This window comes from Sturnus vulgaris, chromosome 20 (genome assembly GCF_052056855.1).
Source record: "Sturnus vulgaris isolate bStuVul1 chromosome 20, bStuVul1.hap1, whole genome shotgun sequence".
Taxonomy (NCBI): domain Eukaryota; kingdom Metazoa; phylum Chordata; class Aves; order Passeriformes; family Sturnidae; genus Sturnus; species Sturnus vulgaris.
The window spans coordinates 8919612-8937144 of NC_142262.1; the positions used below are offsets into that span (position 1 = coordinate 8919612).

General features: G+C 42.2%; 1 protein-coding gene across 2 annotated transcripts in view; it reads right to left on the reverse strand.

Annotated features, from left to right (window-relative positions):
* QTGAL (queuosine-tRNA galactosyltransferase) overlaps positions 1–3373 on the reverse strand; it is a 106213-nt gene extending 102840 nt beyond the window's left edge. Inside the window, exons 1-2 of one of the 2 annotated variants that reach the window (XM_014885043.2) lie at positions 1595–1714; positions 396–516 (exon numbers count right to left, since the gene is read on the reverse strand). In XM_014885043.2, the coding sequence (XP_014740529.2) occupies positions 396–413 (18 nt within the window). In that variant the 5' untranslated portion in view covers positions 414–516; positions 1595–1714. Of the gene's footprint in view, positions 1–395; positions 517–1594; positions 1715–3285 lie in introns of those variants that run through there. The other variant, XM_088176453.1, reaches the window with a different exon arrangement.
* Between the last annotated feature and the right edge of the window lie 14160 nt (positions 3374–17533).

Genomic DNA, 17533 nt, shown 5'->3' on the forward strand with positions numbered 1-17533 from the left:
TGTTTACTTGCAGCATATTTATTAAAAAGGAGAAGTAGCAGATCCTTCTGAAACTAACTTTCACCAAAAAATGCATCTTAAAAATACAAAAGTAGGCGAAAAACTTTTCTTTTCATTACACATATATGATTTGCTTTCTTCTCTATCAAGCTTCTTTTTAAATTAAGTTCCATGGGATGGTTTTTGGTAGAAGTCCAAGGAAACAAGAGACCACTGAAGCAAACCCATTAAATGAAACATCTGTAACGCCACCCTAACCTTTTTTTAGTTTTTCTGCATTTCTTAAGACTCCTCACTTTTGTCTTCCATTAATACATCTTACTCATCAATTTCTCTTCAAGTCTAATTGGAGATGCTCACATATGCAGCAAATTTTTAAAAGTTATTCCACCTACAACTGCTCTAAAGCACATTGGAAGTTGATCTGTGATGCAGTTCCACACTCTGCCATTCCAGCTGCAGCTTTCCTCCTACAGCCCCTTGCTTCAGAGGTGCACACACAGCAGGAAAACATACCTGAAAGATTTTAAAAGTGGTTAGAAAGCAGAGAGGAGGGCTTTATCTGTTCAGCTACCACTGTTCTAATTGCCCTAAAAAGCCAACAATTCCCAAAACTCCTTCAGTGTCTCAGAACAAAACACATTTCCTTCACTTCATGCAAAGGCCTGAGAGATCAGCCCAGTGATACACTGGCTGTGTTTGCAAAGGGAGAGCCCAAGTCTGTTAAAATTACTTATAGATAGGGAACCTGTTAAAATTACTTATACATGGGGAACTTAAGGGCCTAAGAAACTCATAAAAAGTCTCATGGGACATTTCAAGAAGTCCCTAGAAACACAACTAAACTCCTCATTATGTGGGGTAACCACAGACACATGGTTGGAAGAAAGAGAGGATTTGTTCCTATTGTGAGCAGGAGAGAATCCTAAGAAAAAACACAAGGATACTGAAATGGAATTATTCATGACTGAGTGCCATGTGAACACAAGTACATCGTGCAAATACACACACAGGTGCACATATCAGATTTTTGGACACTGAAGGATCTACACACAGGTAGGACCCAGTCCTGTGTAGGGTACAATGCTTAACAACATTTCACAGCCAAATAAAATAGTGAACATCTAAAATGAATGAACTTCCTCATTTTTGGCAGGATGATGGAAGAGTTCTTAAAAGAAGTAGGACAAAAGCTCTCTAAAATTTTAAGCAAAGTAGGCCTTTGACTTGTTGTTTTAGAGAGAGAAATAAAATAGAAAGAAACAAACAAAAAAGTGAAACTGATTACCCAATAATTACAACATACAGACGAAAAAGATTATTCCAGAACTGTCTCAGATTAGTACTTTGAGACTAAAAAAAAAGCAAGAATCTGAGATTCCGAAGTACTATATTCAATTTACTCAAGATTTAAATATTGTTTATGTGGACATGGCAATTAAACCAACCAATCTAATATTTCATTCAGTAAAAAAGGGTCCCACAATTCTTCCAATGACAATATAAACTTATGCAGTTTTGCACATTCAGAAAAATCAGTTATTTTTCAATTTGTTTTCTGATTCACTTAGTAAAAATTTGACTAAGCCATTACCAACTAGCTTGCCATTGGTTTGAAAACTGGAACTTCTTTGCTTTTTTTTCCGTGGTGTATTCCTGTTTTAAGTCAGGGCAGCGGTGCAGATAGCAAGATGATGTTTGACCTCCCTGTTTAGTTTGAACTGAAAGCAGAAAAAAGTACTTTCAGCACAGCACATATAAAACAACCCATAAATACCTGATGGTACTGAGGTGCTCTGAACTGAACTGCTCATAACGATTAACGTGCTCCTAACACATTACTGTGAGCAAATTCTACTTCCATAGAACCACAACCACCACACACAACTGGACACCTGCCAAACTAAGGCCCAGAGCTGAACTGCTGATGATAATTCTGTGTAAAACCCGAAAAATTAACAAATCCACACAAATAACTGTAGTCAGCAATAGGATTAACACCTCAGAGTATTGCTGATGTTGTATACTAGAGTTTTCTCAGGTTCCACCATTCTTGCTCAGCCTCACTGGTTTTCTGTATTTACTTTTAGTTTGAGGATAAATCAAAAATCTAGACTTTCATTTCTCCCTCGTTCATTACTAGATTTGCACCCTGGCTTAAGAGTTGCAATTGGGCAGTCATAAATTGGCTTTTAATGTCATGTGGCTGTATCAGGATAATACAATCTCCTTGGACCATTTAAAGAGGGGAAAAACCATGAACCAGGCCACTATTCCACTTACAGGTGCAGTCTCATAGCAAAAATGCCAGCTGGTAGTCACCTCCAGAGACTGTGTCTGCTTCTTCTGTCCCAAAACAAGATCAGCTCCAGCTCTGCCATCGCTGACAAACCCTTTCTCCAGGGTCAAACACCAACTTTGCTAAAGCACTCACTAAAAGCAGGCATAAGGAGACTTAGAATGGTTTTCCCAGTGTCCTTTTGCTACAGTCTATGCCAAGTCCTACTTCCCAAGCCCAGCACAGATGATTATTGTGGTTCTCCTTGCAGCAGCCCTTCCCGTGTTTGAAGACTGCTACCAAACCAGTGAACTACAGAGAGCATAAAGCTCTCTCAAAGTGATTTTGAGTACGAAGGACATAAATTGTAAATAATTAATGTGCTTTTGGCATTACAAATCACGTGAGTGACAATGTGAGTGATGTGAGTCAGAATTACCATTTCATTAGCAGAGGCTGATTTACAGCAGCATCCAACAGAGAGGAGTTCCGTGGCCTATGAGCCAAATATGACTCTTAAAACAGAGCTATGAATCAAACCTGGATCTGAGCATTGTCACAGTGCCTGGTTTCCCCTGAACTCCACACATTCTAGACAAGGATTATATATTCCTGTATTTTTATATCTCTATTTATATAGCTATATCGGCACAGATAGAGATGTATATTTAACTTTATCTGTGTGTTTCATTTTTACATAAGTGTGCATATATAAAAAATTGTATATATGTACACACACTATACATATATATATACAGTATACAGATATGTATGTATAGGTATGGGAAGCAGCAAAAGCAGGAAGTGTTGTAGGAAGATTTTACGGCTTTCATTGCCAGCCCCGTGTACCCGAGCGCGCCGAGGCTGCCGTGCCGGCCCCGAGCCCTCCGGGAGAGCTCCGGGAGAGCCCCCCGGGCCAGCCCCGGCCCCGGCCCCGGCCCAGTGCCGTGTCCGCAGCGGGCACACCCGGCCCGGGGCAGCCCGGCCCGGCCCCGCCTGTCACGTACCACCTGCACGGGGCCCTCGGGGCTCCCGCCGGCTCTCCCCGGCTCCGCCATCGCCACCGCCCCTCAGGGAGGAGCGGGAGGAACAACCACAGAGACGGAGGCAGGAGCGGCCGGAAGAGGCTCTGCTGGAGGCGGCCGCCGAGCTCCGGCTCCGGCTCCGGCTCTGGCTACGGCTGCAGCCCCGGCCCCGGCTCCGGGCCGTGAGGGGATCCCCAGCCCCGGCCTCTGCCCCGGCTGTAGAGACACTCGTACGGAAAATCATGCTATGAAAAAAAACAGTGTCCACAAAGGAGACAGGGGAGTCCTGCAACTTTATCGAATAAAGGGAGAGAGGCCACCGGGGCACACTCTGGCAGGATTTTCTGTGTCGAGGTGTTGGAGGACGCAGGTTCCTTTTATCCCAAACTCCCGGCCGCGTGTTGTTCTCTTCCATTGCCAGTGCTGAGGCACTCGGAAGGTACAGCCTTCCCCAATCGCCTGCCACATATTCCACTCCTTAAACTTGTCATTTTCCCCCAAAGTTCGGAAGTTCAGGCTTGTGCCGACCCATTTGTCTGTTTCAGGACTCACGCTGCCTGGGCTCTGTAGCGAACCTGCTGCTTGAAGAAGTTAATAGAGCCATTAAGACCTATTTCAAAGACGTAAACACCCAATACCTTCACTCATCGAATTTTTTGTTAAGATACTAGCACACATCTTCCCTCTCACACTGATTCCTCAATAGATGCTCATCATCTTGCCCTCACTTGTTCTCTAAACTCAATCCTGTAAATTTTCAGCAATGTTACAATGCTTTTTCAAAGTTATTCCCCACACTGAGGTATGGCAGCAGGTAGTAGCCTGCTTGAACTGAAATTTGCGCAAATGAAAACAATTGTTTTGTCTTGGAGTTGTTCATTGTACATATTCCTGTAGAATGATAATGGTAATGCCAGTGTTCTCTAATCTCTCCAGTCTGGGCTTTTCTTGGTCTGAACTACTGTGTTTAGTGCTTTTTTAATACAAAAGTTTCTAATAACCTTTGAAAAGGGAAAATTGCTGTGGTAATGATGCCATTATCATAGAATCATGGAATATTAAAGGATTGGAATGGACGTTATAGCTCATCCCATTCCACACCCTTCTAAAATACTGTTTCCTTCATACAGAAAAAGATCTGGGGGATAGGGACACCTCCCACTCTCCCAGGCTGTTCCAAGCCCTGTCCAGCCTGGCCTTGGGCACTGCCAGGGATCCGGGACAGCCACAGCTGCTCTGGGCACCCTGTGCCAGCCCTGCCCACCTTCACAGGGAAAAATTTGTTCCTGATACCTTACCTGAGTTTCCTCTCTTTCTACTTGTACCCATTATTCCTTGTCCTGTCACTGCAGTTCCTAACAAGGAGTCCCTCTCCAACTTCCTTGTAGGCCCCTTCAGATACTGGAAGGCATTTCAAAATATACTGGAAAGTATTATTGATCATTTATTAACTGAAATTGTGGTTGTGCAACCACTTACTCCCTTGAAAATGTCCACAGCTAAAAGGGATTGCAGCACCAGGCCCTGTACAACAACCTATTCAGAATTTTTAAAATTTGCACAAAGCAACCTTTGTTAAGTGAAATCCTGAGATTATCCCTTGTTTATTTGAAGAGCCTGTTAAACAGCCAGACAATTCAAGGAGCAAACAGAGCAGAGTTATCTTAAAATGTTGGTTGGCACACAAATCTGAGAACTGAGGAGGTGAGGAGGACAGCCAAGCAGTAATTCACCCTTGGAATCTATTTCAAATTATCTGCACAGCTTCTCACCGTCCAGCCCGAGTTTAATCTCCCCATGAACAGCACTGTTAAATATGATCATTCCTGTTTCTGGCGACAAAGGCTGCTGGCACTGTTCTGTTGCCTGCATGCTTTGCTTTATCAAAGAAAGTGTAGCAGAGTATTGCTTTACTCACCCTAAACCAAACAAAAGTCTTAGTCAGGGACAGTGCCTCATTAAGTGAAGCAAAATGCAGAGCAAAGCCTTTGCTGCCTTCCCTGAGGAAAATACAGAACCAGTCAAACCCACCAGAAATGTTTTCTGAGTTATATTATGTAGCTGACCACAAAGAGTAATTAAATACAAACCTCTGCTTCGAATGTGATTTTTGTTTGGGGTGGGTTTGGAAAGACATTTAAAGGCCCACAAGCATGTGGAACCTATTCAGTGGGATTGTCAGGGCAACCTAGGCAGCTAACATCCATTGTGAGAGTTCTTACCTACTGGCTTTTGAAATTCCAGCAGGCATTTCTGTGTCCTTGGGCAACTTGAGAAATTAAATAGTTTCCAAAATATAGTCAACTGTTTCACTGCCCATTCTGCTTTCATGTGGGTCAGAATGGAAAGAGATCTTCCAACACTGTCGCAAGCAACTCATTAAGAAGCAAGCAAGGATGGTTTGGTCCTGGTTCTACTCCCAATTGCTCTACATTAAAGATTTTTCACAGTGGTAGGAGGCAGCTCACAAAGCAATCCTCACAGCTAATATCATTGCAAACTCAGACATTTCTCATCAATTTAATTTTTAGCTTTTATTTCTGACAAAATAACCTTTTGAGGAGTATTACTGTGAACCTTGTGATTTCTGGAGGCTTTAGCTATCAAACAGAAATTTTCCTCATTTTAATGGAGAAACACGATATCTAGAAAGTTAGTTTTGTTTTTTTACATTTAACTGTCATTTCTAAAATGACACAGACTCACAATATGAACAACATGGGCCTATTGACTTGTGAGGGCAGATCTCAGCTGATTTGACTGGAATTTAAAAGAAGATAAAGCAACATTGCTTGTGTAGGCTATCAGTGGGGTTATTGAGGCCAAGTAGTCTTGGGTTTAGTTTCTTTTTGAAAAGCTCAAACAGTAACTGGGGTGGTAAAAATGCATCTGTACAAACAAATCTGTTGTGTTGTGGAGCATGTGGGCAGCTTCATTTGGCTGTTTCTTTATTGGAAAGACAGAATGAGTGAGTATAGAGTGTTCTTTTAACACATTTATCACTGAAGTTACAAGCTCTAGTACTGAAGTATTTCCAGAACACACTGTTGAAAGGATCATTCAATAGAGTAGGTAAAAAATTCAGCTCAGCAAGTTTTGAAACTGTTTCTATTCAAAGAATGCTTTGAGCTTCCAAAAATGCTCTGTTATTTTCATAAAATGTCACAGTTGAGTGGCAAGAGAAGAGGGGGCCAATATGTCTCATTACAGTACAAAACAGTGCAAGGAGACTTGAGAATCTCATCTAGTCCTGGCATCCTGAGACAGGATCAACTCACAAACACCTACTGGTCTATGGGGCTTCATGACATCCTCAGCCACTTTATTGCAGTCCTTGCTGTCTTTGCCCATAGAAAGATTTCCTTAATATTCAGCTTAGATATTGCAGCATGTTCCAAGCCCCCTGAAGTTTGGCCAGCTAAGATCTTTTCCCTCTGGCTAAAAGATGCAGACTTCTGTGATCTCCCCAGTTTTAGAGCTGTTGAGGGTGAGCCTATAGCATAATTTACCCTTTTTATACAGATGCTTTTTCTCTCTCTGTCTCTTTCTCCCTCCATAGTGTTCAGCTCTCAAGGTACAGCTCCTTATTTTGAATTCTCTGTTAGCAGCTGCATCTTAATATTTTACCTCAGACAAGAATTATCCCACTTTGCTCCTACCTTAATAGATTTGGCACTTTGTCTGCATTTTAGACCAGATGTGAAAAGTTTTGCTGAGCTACTAAAAAAGAAAACAGGACACTCTACTCTGTTTTTTTGCAGGCCTAAAAAATATTTTATAATCAAACACCCTGACTAAATACTAACAAGGAGACCAGTAACCTGCCTAAAGATAAGAGTAGAATCTCTTAGAAAGGGCACAGCCCCCATCCCTTCAGCCTGTATGTCCACCCTAAGAGGCTGCTCAGCCCCTCCTTCAGGGGTCCCCTGATAGCCCTCTCCCAGTGGCTTTATCCCCTGCAGCTGTGTGCCTTCTCAGCTGCTTTCTTGCTAATGCCTATGTTAACCCTTTCTTTGCCTGAGAAGACTTGCAAATTCCATCACAAATCCTTTAGTCCTTCCCCAGCCTGCACGCATAAAGTCCCTTTATGAATTAATGATTTTCTGAATTTGCAAATTGCTGTTGAGCTTCCCTCCCATCCCATGCTCTCGTTTAGGTTATGGACATCTGATTTGATCAGTGGTGTTTTAGACCTTTGTTTATTCTCTTGGCACTGTTCTGGATGCTCTCTGGGCACTTTGCATCTCTGCTGGAGAATAAACCCCAGCACCAGTCCTGGTGCTCCTGCTGGGGCTGGACCAGAGCAGGATTACTTCCCATGTCTTGCAAGCCATACTCCTGTTTGCACAGCTTAGTGCAATGTTTGCCTTTTTCACAATGGCTTGACACTGTTAACTCCTAATCAGCTTGTGATCTATTATATCCCCTAGATCTTTTTCTGCATGAGGGAAACAGTATTTTAGCAGTTTTATTCCAGTCAGCCACATGAGAAGAAAATGACTGAAGTAGTGTGAGTGAGATTATCTGCTTTGAGCTTCAATACCAGGATTGTTTACTGGTTTCCAATTAGTTACATGTGTACACCCTGTTAAGGGAGTTGCACAATGCCTTCCTTTGGCCTTCAGAGCTTTATTACTAGCAGGGACTAGTACCTAATAGTTATTTGGGCCAATTTCCCTGTGTACTCAAGACTTCAAATGCTCAGCTGAAATTACAGGCCTAATTGCTCTTACAATTTAGACATATTGAGTTTGGGTAACCTCACTGAAAATGTTGCAGCTCCTTAGAGAAGAAACGTTGTGTGATGCATTTCTTTCTCTGAAACATTAGCTGTCCTTAGAAAGGATGTTACTTATTTCTTCTTTCTTCTTTTTAAATGAGTCAACCTGAAGAAGCCGGTGGTTGTTTTCATGAGGTGGCAAATACCACAAATATTCTGTTAGGTGGAGTACTGGATTTGGGTACCTTTGTGGGTGAATTAGAAAGATGCCATTCATTTCAGTACCAGCCCACATCTCCAAACATACACTCTCCTTTACCACCAGTCATCCCACCCCTGTGTGCTTCCACATCCTCCTCTCAGCCTGCTGGGCTGCAGCAGTGTGATGTTGTGCAGGTTCCCTGCTCTGCTCAAGCCATTCTCCTCGCTGCTCCAGCTTTGGAGTGCACCTTTATATTTATATTTAGTATGATTTTGTGGCATTGAGACTGCAAGAGGTGAGGCAGTGACAAGTGAGAGGCACAGTTCTTCCAAAGAACTGAAGCAGATTAGTGCAGGTTTTTCTTTGCCAAGGGCTTTAATATTTGAGCAATATTATGCAAAGTTAGACTTTAATTTGGTAATCTTTTCCTAAAGGAATGATTCTAAATAATGCAGCATTTTAAAAATAGAGTAAAAGAAACAAATTTACTTTTTAGCTGGTGAAATCTCCTGGAGGATCCAGTGATAGGCACGTGATTATGGTCTTACCACTTCAGTTAATACAGTTTGGGTTTGCTATTAACAAACCAATCTGGAACTCAGTAAAGTAATAAAGGCATTTTCCTTACATACCCAGAAAAAGCTTCAGTAAGTAAGTTATCTGGAGGGAAAGGTTCTTCTTTACAAAAGATAGCAAGATCCAGATAATGGAAAGAGATAAAGGGTAGCCTTGACTTCCCATTTTCCTGTGTGCCACCAGTGATAACCCTTGAGAATCAAAGTTTCTACTTGAAGAAGAGTAAACCTTTCTAGTGTTCAGTTTAGGTTGTTTGTTTTTCAAAACCACACCTCTGTTTGATCTTCTTGATAACTGAAGTATTAAACACTTGCAAAATCAAGTTATTCTGAAGAGCTGAGGAAAGTTGGAATTGTATATTTCCCAAAGATTCACTGGTAAGTTCATACTGTCCACAGACGGAATTTTGTTGAACTTCAGTACCTTTGGGAGCTTAAACTTCTTTGTACTAAATACAGGAAGCATCTGACATTTTAAGATGGGAAAGTGCTTAAAGAAATAAATCATATCCTTCCAAAAGAATGTATACATAATAGGAACTGGGATGTGTATAATAAAAGAGATCCACAGACCATGTATTGGATGCACATCTTTATATGACACACAGGAAGAGAAATGAGTAACATTTTGATTTATGAATTAGCCAAAGGCACGTGAAGAAAAGATACAGGAATTGTATAGCTCTAGAGAATACAGCAACATTTACTTAATATGTCTTCATTGAAAACAGAATTCAATAGCTTCTTTAAATCTTTATAATGCCCCAATAAAAACATTTTGTTATGTCTTATTATATCTTTTAATATCATCCTTAAAATGCTAACCTACTCTGAAAAGTGGGTCTTAAAGTACAGTTTATTGTGACTAATTCTATTTCAGTTTTGTTTAATTTTCAAGCCAAGACTGTTCTGCATTTTCCTGTAAATGCCAGTTCATCATACTCACCCTGGGTTATGAAATTAAAAGTTTTCTTGTTCATGCATCTTCAGTAAAATGGATTTAACAGCTTCATTAAAGCTAATAATAGTGCTGATAATACAAAAGGCAGTACAGAGAGCGGCTCTCTCCCTTGCAGTTGTACTGGCTGTGTGTTGTAAAAGAGTAGCAAAGATTTAATTCTTGTCAGAAAATTGACCAGATGTGAACAGAGCAGAGACGGGAAACTCTTCCCTTTCAGTGAAAAACTGTTACTCCATCTTTATATTCTTTCTTTGCTGAATGTAACTCTTCTCAAGGCCAGGAGGGCCTTTGAACAGCTGAGAAATGTGATGCTAACCTGAGGACATGCATCTCTCTGAGGAAAGGAGCCAATGAGCTGTGCAAAAGGTATCTGTGGTGCTTTGTTATTATCTTACCCAGCAGTGCCCACAGCTCCGGGCCAGTGGGAAGGGCAGGGGCACAGCCCCAGTGTGGGATCATGTGTCAATGGGGACTCACCGTGGGGACACGCTGCTGTGGGACCACTGGGGCCAGCTAGGGGAACAGGGGCTGCTGTGGGGAGCAGGGGGCTGAGACTGCACCAGGCCACTGGAACTGCTCAGCTCTGCTCCTTCTGCCTGCCTTCAGGGGAGCTGAGGAGGAGCTGGAGCTTTGTGCAGCATTGGGGACTGATGGGGCTGTGCAGCATTGGGGACTGATGGAGGCTGTGTAGCATTGGGGACTGATGGAGGCTGTACAGAATTAGGGACTGATGGAGGCTGTGCAGCACTGGGGACTGATGGAGGCTGTGCAGCATTGGGGACTGATGGAGGCTGTGCAGCACTGGGGACTGATGGAGGCTGTGCAGCATGGGGGATGATGGAGGCTGTGCAGCATTGGGGACTGATGGAGGCTGTGCAGCATTGGGGACTGATGGAGGCTGTGCAGCATGGGGGACTGATGGGGACTGTGCAGCATTGGGGACTGATGGGGACTGTGCAGCTTTAGGGACTGATGGGAGCAGTGGGACTGGGAGTGGAAGTAAAGGACTTCAGCAAATCTGTACAATGATCTTTTCAATGGACGTTATTAGGTCACAATAATTTTGTGTGAATAAACTTACAATTGTGTCAGGTTTAGAGGTTTTTTTAGGTAAGGTTATGGCATCTGTGACATTACAGATAGAATTTGGCTATCAAAATTGTTTTAGGAGCACGTCTATGGAGACTACATTGCTGTGCTAGCAGGATATAAGAGATGACAGTAAATTGTTTCATTGTGTAGAGGCTCCCTGGTAACGTCACCCTGATGCCATTAGAGCCTGCAATAAACCACCGTGCACAAAAGACCTTGCATCTCCCTCCATGGCACAAAATCCTTACTCATGTACTTCTTATTCTTTCCATAATAAACCCAGATACTTAACTTTCATCTGAACTTTCCCTTCCCAAATGAAGTACTATTTTTTTTTTTTTTTTACCACAAGAGAAAGAAATTTAATTTCACCAGCTGGGAAGTCAAGATCCTCATTTTGACTTCAAGTGAAAACAACTAAAAATACCTTATTGCTAACATTGCTGCTTGTGCTCTGCCCAATACAGTGCCTGCTAAGACAGAGTTCAAGGATAGCCAAGTGTCCAACTCCACTGAGAGCACTGGCCTAAAAGCAAACCCTTCAGGTATTTAAACACTGGGATATCTCTATATGCAAATGAGAAGTTTAATTTTGTTTTAAAACCTCCAACTGTAGGAAGTTGTGTTTGTCAGTGTTCTCATCTTGGGTTTTCAGATTATTTATGCAGCTGACAACCCATATGACCGTTGTGGTTATTGTGCACGTAAACTTGAACTTTGACATTTCATCCTGTTGCAGAGTCTTGCTATGTGCATTCCTTTATCTTCCCACCATGCCTGCAGTTGCTGTTCATTATTGTCAGTGCTTATTAGTTAGAAAAGTCCATTCCACTTTGTTTGGGCCAATTAACTGGTGGAGAGAGCAGCTCTTCGAGGGTCCTCACTAACTGTGTATCACCAGCTATCATCCACTGATTTATTAAATAAACCTGAGCTCTGATGCACTTTTTAAAGAAGGAAATTCTTGTTTCTCAGTTGACCAACTTACAAGAACTCTTCAGACTTTTGAATATTTCACGCTTTTATGACGAAGGGGAAAACAGACATTGTGTAGCAAAGTAAATGAGAACTGTTGTAGCTAATATTTATTGTTATAATTACTTTATATTCTTTTTCATGTGTTTAGGATAGTGTCTTCCTAAAAAATAGGGAAGAAGAATACCAGGAGAGGAAACAGTCCTCGTGCTGCTTCAATATTGTGACCTGCAGCCTGTCTGAAAGCATAACAAAGCCTTGATTGTGCAAGTGCCCAGCTGATCCAACAAGCAATGAATGAGTGAGCAATGGTCAACAAGAAAGAGTGGATATCAGAGGGCAATACAAAAAGGTTGTAGTCCTGTGAAGTGAGAGAGGCCTGAAATGAAATGAAATAGAACTAGAAATAAATAGATTGTCAACCATTTGGGTTGGTTCTACTTTTTTTTTTTTCCTTGAAATTGTCCAGCACAGAAAAAAAATGTTACTATAAATGGGAAAGAAATGTGTCTTCCAGTATGGAAGAAAATAATTTAATTCTTTCAATCTAAATGGATGATAATTTAAAACCAGAATCTGATCTAAATATGAATGAGATCTCCAGGAATCTGCTTGGGTCACACGTCAGGGAGTGTGAGACAAGTTGTGTTAGGGAAGCACAGCCTGTCAGATTTTCATGTGCATTCAAGCCTTTGGGCCCACAGAAGGCCCAACCAGACTTGTCAGCATAAGAGAGGATGAGAAAATCTGACATGTTACAAGAGATCTCCTCCAGTTCTTCTTAGGGGTACAAAATTCAACAGCAGGGAGGATTCTCTGTCCTTCAAAGTCTTACACTGGTCATTTTACTCTTGAATAGATTCAACTGGATCTTCAGTCAGAATTCAGCATGAGAAAGAAGAAGATACATATACAGATATATGACCAAGATGGCAGAATCCAGATTTGATCCTTAGGTACTCTTCAAGGACTTCTTTAAAAAGCATTAAAAAAAAAGAGTTTGGGTGACCATGGCATCTTCTAAAAATATTAGAATCTATTCTGGCTTTATGGTGTTTCTGAGTAAAAGCACTTCCTCATTTGCTAGTCATTATTGTTAGTTTTGATGGATCATTTTAGTTCTCATGGCTTGTCACTGTCCTTAGGACTTTTCAAATTAAGATATTTTTGCCTCAACAAGGCCTCTTACCACACCTTCAGGCTTTCATGTTGTTTTGGTTTTGTCACTGATCTCACAACAATAAATTGGCAGAGTACCATGAATTTTCAGAATTCCTCATCAACTAAATTCAGCATCATAATATAGACAAATTATTTTCAGAGGTCATGCAAGGAGCTGAGAGAGGACTTTGACAGAGAAGCTAGCTTTCCTTTTCCTCAGTCCAGCACTTACTCAGGGGAGCATCTCTGGTCAGATTTCTTGGCACCTAAATGAGAGTGTAATCTGACCTAATAAAGCCATGGTAGTCAACACATGCTTTGAACCAAAGGAAAAGGAAATAAATTAGAGTCTCTTTCAACAGAGTTTGCAAAATTGAGAGTCTCATTTGAGCTTTGGGTTTCTTTTGAGGAGTTTTCTTGTTTCTGGTGCTAAAAGGGAGGGGGTAAGCAGGGTCCTTTATCCCCTGCAGATTCATCTGCCCTGCAAATACTGGCACAAAGCAGCACAAAGGACCCTGCTTTGTGGAGCAGCACAGATCTCATTTCATCATCAGATCCATTGTTTTTCCTTAAGCAAATATGTAATAATGTCAGAATTTATGGATTAGTTGTACAATCCCGGATCTGCTTTAACCAGAGTTAGTGCTGTTCCTCCCAGAATGCTGCTGACAGGATCACTGTGCAGACAGACAGACAGACAGACAGACTGGGTATCTGCACAGAGCTCTTTGCATTTTTTCTCTGTTAATGCTGCAATATTTGGTAAGACATCACTCATTTAGTGAGTGATGGAATTTAGGAAGGAATGAAAATGCTTGTGCTGTTAATAACAACTGGACAAACCTCACTGCCTTTTTCCTACCAAAACTGTCATTGAATTTAGGGGTGAAACTTGACTTGTGAAAACTATTCCATGAACCAAATCTGCCTCATGGAAGCTTGTCAGCTCTAAAAAATCACTGTCATCAGATCTGAGGTTGATCTGGTCTCTGAAAAGGCCTGCTGTTGAAAATTAAGTGTGAAATTTGAAAATTATTAAGTTGAATTATTTACCTTGTTACTTCATCATGTCTGCAAAAATATTCTCTCTCCTTCTGGTAACCAAGCAATGAATGCACAGTTATTTTTTCACAATTTGTAGGAGAGTTGCATTAAAATGCATGTCAGTGTCTATTTCTTGACAGGCATTTAGCAAGTAACACTGCAAATGTTTGTTTATCCTGGCAGGGGCTGGAGTTGTTTAGTGTAACTCACACCAATTTTGTCCAAATTCTGAAGCAAAAAGGAAAAGATATTCTTGTTTTCAGATCAGTGTTACAAATATTCTCTTTAGCTTTGTTTTTATTAAGAGAAGTGACTGCTAATGGATTTGGACCTGTGTCCTCTGCTGTCATATTCTCCCTCCATGTACTGGAAATTGTTGAATACTTTTGAAGGACTGATTGCACAGGCTGAGCCTACAGGTTGCAGGAGCTGAAGGAGACAGGCTGGAGGAGCTGGAGAAAATGAAAAATTAAGCCAGCCAAGAGATATGCATCATGATTAATATCAGCTTCACCAGTGGCATAAACCATGTTTCCTAAAACAGGAAATTAATGTTCATTAAGTGGTAGAAACAAACAACGGGTTCTCTTGAAGAGTCCTCAGACTAAATGCTGTTTTCTGAGTACTTCTTGGCAGACATTTTAAATACCTAGGTTATTGTGAAATGAAAAGAAAACACTAATTCTTGTGGATGAAATGCACAGGACTATCCCCAAAACAACAATATGATGGGGCCTCTTCAGTGGTTTTTGGTTTTGACTTCAGCTTTATCCAGACTCAGGCATGCAAGCAGGAGTTACTGCTGCACCCCAGAGGGGTCTCTGGGCTTAGGCACTAAATCCTCTGCCTGGGTCCCCAGCCCTGGGACAGCCCTGCTGTGTGGGATGGCAATGAGCTGTTTCTTAGCCATCTTTTGTTCTTTGTGTTACCTTTTTGATCCTCTCAATAGGCTGCTTGGGCCCAGACATCATTCCCTTCATGGCTTTTGAGTTTGATGTGCAAAGAGTAAAATGCAAATTCCTGTCTGCACAGGCTGGGTTTGCTTAACAGTTCAAGGTGTTGGGAGCAGGGAAATGGTGAGAGAAAAGCACCAAAACCATTGCTACCATGATGCTGTGGCCTGTGGCTCGATCCAAACCAAGCTGTGTGCTTTGGGAGGCTGGTCCTCAATATTGCACAGCCATGGGTTTAGCACTATCACAAAGTGTAGGTTTAATCTTTACTCCACCTTAGACCTCTTGGCCAAAAATATGCCTCGCTCAGCCTCCCCAGTCGATGTATTTTACCTGGCTGAGGTATTTAAATCAGGAGTGCAGTGATGCTCTGCAGCCAGCATGGAGAGGCAGGGATGGCCCGGGCTGGGCTGAGTTACCCCATCCTGCAGAGGGGCTTTGCCCTGGGGGACAGGGCAGGACAGCACACCTGACCTCCCTGCTCAAAGCCTGGTGTTAGTCCTGGGTCTTATCCTGCTTTATACCTGGGAGATCAAAATGCAGTCCTTGAAGAGAAAAGGAAATGTATTATTTTATTAAAAAATAGAAGTTACACATTGGCCACACTATTGATTTGCCTCAAATGTTGAAGTACTCTTGGGAAGTGAACCTCTGCCTGCAGTGGTTCGTCCCTGTTTGCACAGTGCTGTGCAGAGAGGGCCGATAGGTGTAACTCTAGGTACACCTACTGGTTTGGCCACATCACAAGTCTGGGCATCTATGCCTTTTTTTTTTTTTTTTTTTGTTAATTTATTTTGCTGTTGCACTGTCCAAATAATGATTTTTTATTTATTCCCAAAGTTTTTCTATTTATCCGACAATTAAATACCTGACAATAATTAAGTAGGTATCTGACAATAAAGTACCTCAGTCTGTCTTTCATGCCTATGGCAAAATCCATTGATTTGGGTGGGAGCTGGTTGGGATCCCAAAGCAAACATCCAGAGGCGGAAGCTGGATTGTGTGTGCAGCAGGAGCTGCCAGTTCAGTGGGAGCTGTTTGTGTCAGAGCTGCCTGTGTGTGTCCAAGGCAGAGGGGCAGCTCTGCTCCCCGCCCCCTCTTCCAACTCTTCTTTAATGCTGCCTCACTCTTAAAAATGCGATCTTTAAATTAACACGATTTCATCAGAAATACTGCTGTCCTGCAGCTGGATTTCAGGCATGCTCTAACACCAGCTTCTTTTAGGAAAAATTTACTTATTTTTCTTTAAATGTCTGTTGTTTTCAGTTGCATTCCAAAGGCCAAAACTTTTCCCTTCAAAACAAAACAAGAAAAGCAAGATGTGAGCAGCAGTGGTTTAGGCATAGTAGGAATTGTGCTCGGATATTAGTGCTAAAGAAGTTCACAGGAACGAGCAGGAGGGTGCAATTATGGATGAGTGTATTTTCTTTACTGATTTTAATTTCATGAGAGCAAGTAACACGGTCCTCCCTCACCACACACAAAGGTTTCCCACTGTCCATTCAGCTGCTGAACCTCTCCCTGTTTTGTTACTCTGCTCACTCCTGTCTGTCCACTGGATTTACCTTACAAATTCTATTTATTTCCTATTGCTCCTGTATTCATTGTCTATTGTCCTCTCTGTGGCTTGTTTGAATTCTTAGACCACTCTCTTTCCCTCCTGCTTTGCCATGCATGCTATTTAGCTATGGCTTTGCCTTTCCAGAAAATACCCTGCTTCTCCTCCTTCCCCCTCCTCCTTCAAAGTTTCAGATTTCCCTTGCTGGCAGGCAGCGAGGGGCTGCACACCAGGCACCAGCCCTTGGGTCTGCTCTGTAACCACAGGACCCGATTCCCCTCCTGCAAACCGAGTAGCGTGACAATAAATCAGCTGAGAGGGGGCTGCTTGGAAATTGCAAAACAGGGACACGTAGTGAATCCAACACATGGCTGGGCAGTGACCAGCCCAGCTCTCGAGGAGTTCCCGGCTCTCCCATATATATTCCCTTGAGGACAGCCAGGCTGAGTGAGACCTTTCAACAGATTAGCTCTGCCCCACTGTTTAAAGCAGCTTTGAATGTTCAGCTGAGATGTGCTTAACCCCAAATCCAGCATCTGAAAGCGCCCTTCCTGTGCCTTCCGGCTGGGTCCCAACTTGGCAGGGGGGTTTGTCCCTAATAATGTAAACACAGCCGTGCTTTGAAGAAAATTTGAATCCAGACCTGAGCTTGAGCCCATCTGTAATCACTACTTGATTTTGCTTTCCTCAAATCTGCACTTTTGAGTACTGAGGAAAATGAGTCATCTCTCCTTCAATGGGTTCTTCTCCTGCAGCCGCCTGCTCTTTAAAATCCTTAAAAGTCCTTTAAAATCGCTGCTGTTTGTGCCTGGGTTGGTAGCCGTGACAAGCAAATATTTAAAGTGAATTTAGAAGGAAGTGTCTGAAGCGACTGTGTAGAGTCTCATCTTTGAGTTGCTCCTTGAGGAAGGCAGTGGAGCTTTATTGGGGTTCAAGTGTTTGAGTGTAGAGCGCTGTTTCCAGAACCTGTATCTCCAGTCCTGCCGCAT